The 8,481-nt window shown below is 36.4% G+C and overlaps 1 protein-coding gene across 1 annotated transcript; it reads left to right on the top strand.

Moving 5' to 3' along the window:
* The first annotated feature begins 1,643 nt into the window (after nt 1-1,643).
* asah1b (N-acylsphingosine amidohydrolase (acid ceramidase) 1b) lies at nt 1,644-8,466 on the top strand. Its single transcript, XM_062433595.1, has 14 exons — nt 1,644-1,762; nt 1,933-1,979; nt 3,685-3,775; nt 3,871-3,957; nt 4,067-4,145; nt 4,797-4,871; nt 4,964-5,009; nt 5,103-5,247; nt 5,385-5,439; nt 5,520-5,601; nt 6,360-6,491; nt 7,283-7,406; nt 7,576-7,632; nt 7,729-8,466. The coding sequence occupies exons 1-14, from the start codon at nt 1,649-1,651 to the stop codon at nt 7,816-7,818; spliced, it is 1,224 nt and encodes a 407-aa protein (XP_062289579.1). The 5' UTR covers nt 1,644-1,648; the 3' UTR covers nt 7,819-8,466.
* The last annotated feature ends 15 nt before the right edge of the window (nt 8,467-8,481 follow it).

Genomic DNA, 8,481 nt, shown 5'->3' with positions numbered 1-8,481 from the left:
GCAGCTGTTTGTTAAACTTTTTTTGGGTCAGTAAAATGTTATATAAACTTAATACAGATTTTATTTTTTATTTTATTTATTTTTTTTTTTAAACTGTGACTTACATCAGTTTGAAAGGAATTGATTAATACACTCCTTCTTATGTTCCTCATCGTACACTTCATGGCAAAAACTATGTGGACACAACAATATTCCTAAATTTTTGACCATCTCATTCCAACCACTGGTTATTAAAATGCTGCACTAATTTCTCCACTCATTTGGCTTTCTACAAGATGTTGGAAACCTGGCTCTAAGGATTTGCTCACATTCAGCTGATAAGCATTTGTAAGGTCGGCCTCTGATATGTGGTGATAAGGTCTGTCTCACCGTCGGTGTTCCAGTTGAATGGGGTCAGAGGTCAGTGTGGGTTATACAAGTTCTTCAAATCATTTCTTAATTGACCTTACTTTGTAGATGGGGGTATTATCATGTTAAAACAGGAAAAGGTTTCCCCCAAAACTTTTGCCATATACTTGAGAACACATTACTGTCCAAAATATCAGATATCTATATATCAAACAACAGGCAGTCTGAGGACGTCACCTTGCGCTTTGGGAGCTATTTTTGGATGTTTTTTAGACATTTTATGGAACAATGATTGGTAATGAAGAAAGTTATCAGCATGTACATCATATGTTCATGTGCATAGGCATTTTTGTATATGTGCTACTGTGAGTATGTATATATACATCGGACTGACCACTTAATCTGCCAGTTATTTTCTTAATTAATCGATTAATATTTTTGTCTATAAAATGTCAGAAAATAGTGAAGAATGCTAGTTATAATTTCTTAGAGCCCAAAGTAACATCTTCTGATGTCTTGTTTTGTCTGATCAATAACCCAACATCCAAAGATATTCAGTTTACTATCATGTATGACACAAACAAAATCCCACATTTGAGAAGCTGCTGCCAGCAAATGTTTGTCAATTTTCCTTTAAAAACGAAGTTGCTGATTCATTTTGGGTCAATCAGCTGATTGATTAGTTGTTGCAGCTCTAATGTGATTAGGACATTAGCCTATTATAGCTTTTTGTTTATCTGTTCTGTTGGCATTTTTTTATGATTAGTCAACTACAGTTTCTATTATGTACAGTATGTCTTTTTAAAAAAAATACAATATATACATGTGTGTGTGTGTGTTTGTGTGTGTTTATTTCTTCACACCATGTATTAGAGAGATGTAACTTAGCATCTTTTAGTTGTAAAATCCTTATTAAAGCAGTGTATTGAATACATTATTAAACCATATGTAAAGCAATAAATAGACCTATATTCACACTTTTTAAATAGATGTATGTAGCAGGTGTTCAATCAGCCCTGCAAGTGCTCCTGCAATTTATTTTCACTTCCTTATGGGCGCAACCACTGGTCTCTCCTGCAGGGGTGTTTTAATTCACTGCAATCGTTATTTTTGATATTATTTGTCACGCCTATATCGCAAGGTGAAGAAGTTAAATCGGTAATTTCTTAATTACATTGAAAATACGTGATTTATTTCTCGTTTTTTGCACTAAATCCGTTTTTATAGCTTCCTGCCCCCCTCCTCTGTCTTGTTAAAGTGAGCTCGCCGTCACGGGGTAAACAGTTCCGCAGTAAACTTCATGTTAACACTGAACTGGGAACATTTTGTCTCAAATCCTACGAAGATGGGTCACTTATTTTTTCTCATTTTAGCGGTTTTGTTTTCTGTCACATCGACACAGTTTATCCCTCCGGTAAGTGACATTTCTGCTCGGTCATTGCGCTGTTTAAGTACATTAAATATGTTAAGAGTAGCTTGTGTTGTGGGTCGAGTAGCCTGGGCTGCACTGATGTTTATGCTCTATAGTCACTTAAAAGGCTTCAACTCTGTGATTTCCTGCATTAAATATACATTTATTTACAGTATACAGAGGACTGCCGGACAGACATGTATCCCCCAAACGGGCCCACGTAAGTAACATTAATTTGTGGTGTTTTTTTTTATTGTTGTTGCTTAATCATTGTGGGTTTGTTTTGTAACTCAACATAATTAAGTTGACTTAACTTGCTCCTCCTTAATCTAATTTCTCAAGGTGCGGTTTGTAGCCTGCCTGCCTCGTTTGTTTGGGAAAGGAACATCTGATAAAAGATACTGAGTAGATACATAGAGTCTGATTGGATCAAAGATAATACATTTACATAGAGATACAACAGAAAGGCAGAATAATCCAGGGTTCCCACGGTCATGAAATTCCTGGAAAAGTTATGCAATTTGAAAAACTGTTTTCCAGGCCTGGAAATGGTTTGGAATAAGGTGAATGTTTTGAATTAAGGATTACCTGCTCTGATATCAAAGATAACAGATATAAGACATGCTGCATGAACTTGGAACCCCACACTTTTACCATGTCAAAAAAATCAGTAGATTCATTTAATATGAATACACTGATCATCAACTTCTACACTTTTAGTTTGTTTAATATCTTCTAATATGTGATCTGGGGCCAAACGCTTCCTCTGGGTGTAATTATAAAATGCACCAATCATTTAGTGAGATCAAAGTGTCAAAACACCTGTTGAAAAGCACCAGAATACAATAAATGACATCTACTCTGTTAAGAATGTTCTGGGGGAAGACCCTTTGTTAAACTACTTAAATTCAAAGTCATGGAAATTGGGTAAAATATTATGGAATAGTTATATAGATAGTATATAGAAAAGTTTTCGAAATTTATTGGTAAAAATGTGTGGCAACCCTGGTATTCTCACATCTGAGGAGCCAGAGTTACAAGGTCTGGGATGATTCTTGCTTGATAAATTACTTCAATCATCAAAATGTTTCTCCAGTTGGTCAAATAGCCAGCATGACTTTAGCTACCACATCTGAACTTTAAGTTAATTCAAAACAGATTTTAACAGGCAATTGACTTTATGGATTTAATGTATAGAGTGGAGCTGCTTATTTGTTCAAACCTGTTGTCCAAAACTAGATAGATAATCAATTTACATAGAGATAAAACAGAAAGGCAGAATATTCTCACATGTGAGAAGCCAGAGTTAGAAAACCTGAGTTCACTTTTTTTGCTTGATAAACGACCTCAATCATCGAAATGGTTGGTAAATATTTTGGAAATTAGCTTCATTAGTAATTGTTTCTCCAGTAGTTCAAATAGCTACTACATCTTTCATTTACTACAACGTTTAAGTTAATTCAAAACACATTTTAAAAGGCATATCACAAAAATTACTCAACGATAATCAATTTACATAGAGATAAGATTCAAAATCCAAGATGCACTTTATTGTCATTTCATTGAGTATTTGCATACAAACACTGTTTCTCACCAGCTCCTGTCAGTCTCACATCGGAGAAGCCAGAGCTAGAAAATCTGGGTTGACTTTTGCTTAATAAATGACTTCAATCATCAAAATGGTTGGCAAATATTTTGGAAATTAGCTTCATTAGTAATTGTTTCTCCAGTAGGTTAGACAGAATGAGCCAGCATGGCTTCAGCTGCTACATCTGAACTCCAGATGGTTGAAAATTCAAGTTAATTCAAAACAGATTTTAAAAGGCATGTCACAAAAAAGTCCAAACAATAATGCTGTGCATATGATGCTGTATCATTTGCATTATTAGTCTTCAGTAGTTTCACATCTTTACTGTTCTAATCAGGTTTAAAGGAGCTGTGCGTTGGTACACGGTGGATCTCGACTTACCGCCCAGCAAGAGATGGACGTCTGTGATTACTGACAAAAAAACAGATGTAGGAACATTGTCAGGTCCTTTTTTCTCTAGCTAATTATCCAACCCTTACAGAAATATCATCAGTTTTTACTCATTAACTCTTTTTCCTTAAAGCTGGTCAACATGATCCAGGCCATCAAAGACTTGGCTAATGCTTTCGTGCCAAGTGGGAAGCTGGTTGAGATGGTTGACATTACACTGGTGAGTCTCATTTCTGTCACTCAGTTTCACTTTCCTTAAATGAACTCATGTAAATAATTTCCATGAGAGGTTTTATGACTGCAGCGTGTTTGTTAATGTTGTTGTGCAGCCTTTTATGTTGGACACGCTCCCGTACCCCTACGGTGATGAAATCAAAGGAATTGCAGCAGATTCAGGCGTTCAACTCGGTAAGAAAACACAAATGTTGTAACTCCTCTATTCTGTGATTGTAGATAGGTTGCAGGTAGCTGTATGCACATCCTTAGCCAATATTTAGGCAAGATGCAAAAATATGGGGATCCAAAAGTGAAACGGGAAATAAATAAATGACTTTAAAAAGAAATGTGTAAATAAAATGTGGGGAAAAAAGCTAATAAATAAATAAATGAAGAAATAGAGAAAAATATATAACTATTTATTTATTGCACACATATTTATCCATTTGTCAAAAGTTTGATTTATTTATTATTTTTTTAATTATTGAATTATGGTCATTTATGTATTTTCTGTGGCACTTTTGAGCCCTCATACTTATTAACAGATTCAGTTTTTAGAAAAATGGGTGGGGGGGACCTAACAACATTTACAATGTCCTTAATATACATAATCCAACATCTAAACAGTTGTAGGAATCACAAAAATTATACATATATTTTCAAAAAAAAGGACAGCATAACACAGACTGAAAACAATCATTAAAAGGGGGAAAAATCCCCCCCCAGCAAATGAAAGAAATCTAGTTGTAGTGTTGCAGCAAGAACAGCCAGACTTGTTTCTAAAAAAATTGCCCCTCTGACCTTTTGTTATATTTTTTGTCTTTTTATATTTTTATAATCTAGGTGAAGTCGTCTTGTTTAACATCTTCTATGAGATTTTCACTGTGTGCACCTCGATTGTTGCAGAAGACAGTAAAGGTGGGTAGATGTGTTGTCCAGAATCAGTGCATTTATTAAAAATAAGAAGTGTGATGAGTACTGAAAAGCTTTTGGGCTTTGCAATCTTACAGGTAACCTCATTCATGGCAGAAATCTGGATTTTGGATTATTTATGGGGTAAGAACATCTCTTCTCATTTATAAATTGGATGATCTTAGCTCAGATCTGGTAAAAGAACACCTCATGAGACAGGCTTGTCCCTTTTCGCAGCTGGGATGTCAAAAACAAGTCGTGGATCATTAGTGAGAAGCTGAAGCCTCTGGTGGTCAACCTCGACTTCAAGAGAAATAACCAAACAGTCTTCAAGTCTACAAACTTCGCTGGATATGTTGGCATGCTCACTGGAATCAAGCCTGTGAGTAATTTAGTGTGACAAGTGAAGACTCAATCTGCATAAAAGATTATTGAACATCAGTGACAGGCGTTAGTTTGTGTACTTCTTCCAGTCTTTGATGAAAGAAAGATTAACCAGTTTACTTGTTCCCCTTTCAGCACATATTCACTCTGACGATGAATGAACGCTTCAGCCTCGATGGAGGATACATTGGTGAGTGATGAGATGTTGTGCTGAGCGCTGCTTGTACAGTTATAGAAACTATGTATATTTGATGATCTCTCACCCTGCAGGAATCCTGGAGTGGATCCTGGGACAGAGAGATGGGATGTGGATGAGCTTTCTCACTCGCTCCGTCCTAGAAAATGCAACCAGGTATTCTTCATCTCTACTATTTAAAGTATACTGTGGAGTTTTCGCCCACTGTTGGTGCTGTAGAGCAACACTTTTTTTGTATCTGGTGATCTAGTAGCATATACATAAGGACACACACGCCATAAGCTCTGTGGTGATGTTGTACATATTTCTAATTGATGTCATAATGTCCTGTAAAATGATTTGGTGCACCAGTATAAGAAGAAGACCATGAGCTCATGTACAGAATACTGCTTTCAGATCATTTAAAAGAGGCTTTGCAAATGTTTTAATGGGATAGAAAATACATTCAACCAGGGCTGCAAAAAATTATTTTCAGTATTGTTTATATTACATATAAACTACATATAAAATGGTGAAAACAGCCATTGGAGTGAAAGGTGAATTATGTGAATGTATTATTTAGTTTAAACAGCTGTCCAGAACCCAAATATATTCAGTTTACTATCATGTATGACAAATAAAAGCATTAAATCATGATATCCGAGAAGCTGAAACAGTCAATCTTAGCATATTTGCTTAAAAAGTGACTAATTTGATTATTAAAACAGTTGCAGACTAATTTTCTGTCACTCATCATACCAATTGATCAGCCAATAGCTGCAGCATAACAAAAAATATTTTTATTGCAGTAAAAAACTCCACAGGGTAGCTTATTTTTAACATCCATCCATTAAATCTGCTTTAAACTATTTTAAGGAGTAAAGTGAAGACAGGATTTTCTGTCCAAACAATGACATTAATCATGTTGTCATCAGCTACGAGGAGGCCAAAAACCGCCTGGCTCAGACCAAGCTGCTCGCTCCAGCCTACTTCATCCTCGGGGGAAACAGCACAGGCCAGGGCTGCATCATCACCCGGTCCAGAGAGCTCAGTATTGACATCTATGAGTAAGTATTGAATTATTTCTAGAGCATTAAATGTGTGAATTGAATGCAATTGCATAAAGTATGCAGACATCTGTAGTTTTGTTTCTAAATGCTGGGCCTGTTCGGGCATGAAGAAAGATCTGTGAGTCAGGATGGAGGCCAAAGTGATTCAGAACTTGGAGTTGTGCATGAATGATTTATTGTGAAATGTTGCTGTGTCCTATGTGCTCATAGCTTAAGAGATAGTCTCTTAAAACTGTACTTACACACCCATATGTACATTAAAGGATTAAAGGGAATATTGGTTGCTTCAGCAGTCTGAGTTAGACAAATCAAGTGGGTATTGTCTAGTTTTATAGTCTAAATAGTACCTGATTCACTTTTCTTGTTGCCCTCTCCTGCAGCTCAGTAAAGAAACAAGTCTGTGGAAACAATTTCTCATTACTAACTTGATTTGTTTAAAAGCAGACTGCTGAAGCCTAATATTATCTTCAGCTGAACTTTAAATGTCATCTTGCACAGAATACTGTGAATGTTGTCTTCCATCACTTACATTCACATCGCATTAGGATTTCTTTGTGCGCACTGAAAAAATTAGTTACAATCCTTTTTAAATGTACATACAGATATGCCAGTTTTAAATAGGTCACAATGACTTGCCTTTCTCATGATTGTCTTGTGAAACAATTATCTCTTGCGTAACAACTGTAGGAACTGGTGACCGCCGTAGTTTCACATCACCTGATGTTACTATTTCAATCAGTTGCTAAGTGTAGCAGGTCACAAGTTTTTATTTAATTCCTGTTTTTCAGGATCGACCTGAAGCTGGGCCGGTGGTATGTCCTGGAGACAAACTATGACCACTGGAAGGAGCCTCTTTTCCTGGATGATCGCAGAACTCCTGGCATGAAGTGTATGAACCAGACCACACAGAACGTGAGTACAGACGTCCAGAACTGGACACATTTCTGTCTCTTAAAAGATGTCAGTGTTTCCAGATGTAGTTAAAGCTCTGGTGTGCCCGTCATGTGATTTTTAAGGCCTGAAGTACTTTCCAGTTTTAATTGAAGTTGTAAGACACCTTTGATCTGTCATTTTTTCACAGAACGTCTCACTGAAAACCTTGTACGACGTGCTCTCCACTAAACCGGTGTTAAACAAGGTGAGCCTGTGCATGACTGTTGCTGTATATGTTCATTTCTTTTAGATGAGCTCCTTGTAAATTACCTTTATTCTCTTTTCGTGTGTTTCTTTGCAGTTGACGACATACACAACACTGATGCAAGTGTCTGAGGGCAAACTGGAGTCGTATATCCGCAACTGCCCAAGCCCCTGCATGCCCTGGTGAACTGAACCCTGATCAGTTTGTTAATGCTCAGCTGATCTCGGGACAATCTCTCGGGCTGTTTCTTTTCTCTTGCTCAGCAACTAATCACCTAAACCAAAGTTTGTCTCAACCATGATGTAAGTGTAACATTCCTGTTGTGTGTTTCAAGGATTAAGGAATCCTTAAAGCTTTGATCAAAATACTAAATCCTACTCTTCTGTTGTGTGGGGAAATTGGTACAAAAGTGAATCAATGCTTCATTTCTTCTTCTTTTTGTTTTTACTGTAAATATGATAGTTTGAGTCGGAGGATGAGTCCATCAGCGTTTCTTGAAATGGGCTTAGGGACCCCTGATATGAATTCTGATGTTTCAGTTTATGCTAAATATTATTTGAGCACATTTGTTAAATAAAAAAAAAAAAATCTGAAGCCATTCTGTGCCTGCACACTGTGACACTGTTGGAAAGCTCTGCTGTAGTTTCGTTCTTGTTTCTGTCACGGTTAGAAGTCAAAAAAAGAACGAACCACTTACAGTTAATGGCCATCACCACGACTACTGACTACTTCACAAAATAATTCCGGCAAATGTACCTCACAGCTGAACGCTTCCTTTTTAAAAAAATAACTAAACTAAAAAAAAAAGGTTAATAAAATGATTCCCAAATTTGAGTTTTCTACTTTGTG

This window comes from Scomber scombrus, chromosome 2, assembly GCF_963691925.1.
Source record: "Scomber scombrus chromosome 2, fScoSco1.1, whole genome shotgun sequence".
NCBI classification, from domain to species: Eukaryota; Metazoa; Chordata; class Actinopteri; order Scombriformes; family Scombridae; genus Scomber; species Scomber scombrus.
Note: the sequence above shows the minus strand (reverse complement) of the source record. Positions and strands in the feature narration are given on the sequence as shown.

Bases quoted from the DNA above. Each gene is read 5' to 3' on its own strand.
- asah1b (XM_062433595.1), top strand. From the start codon at position 1,649: ATGTTAACACTGAACTGGGAACATTTTGTCTCAAATCCTACGAAGATG. The intron at 3,776-3,870 runs GTAGGAACATTG...TTTTCCTTAAAG, and splicing joins TTACTGACAAAAAAACAGAT to CTGGTCAACATGATCCAGGC. The intron at 3,958-4,066 runs GTGAGTCTCATT...GTTGTTGTGCAG, and splicing joins AGATGGTTGACATTACACTG to CCTTTTATGTTGGACACGCT.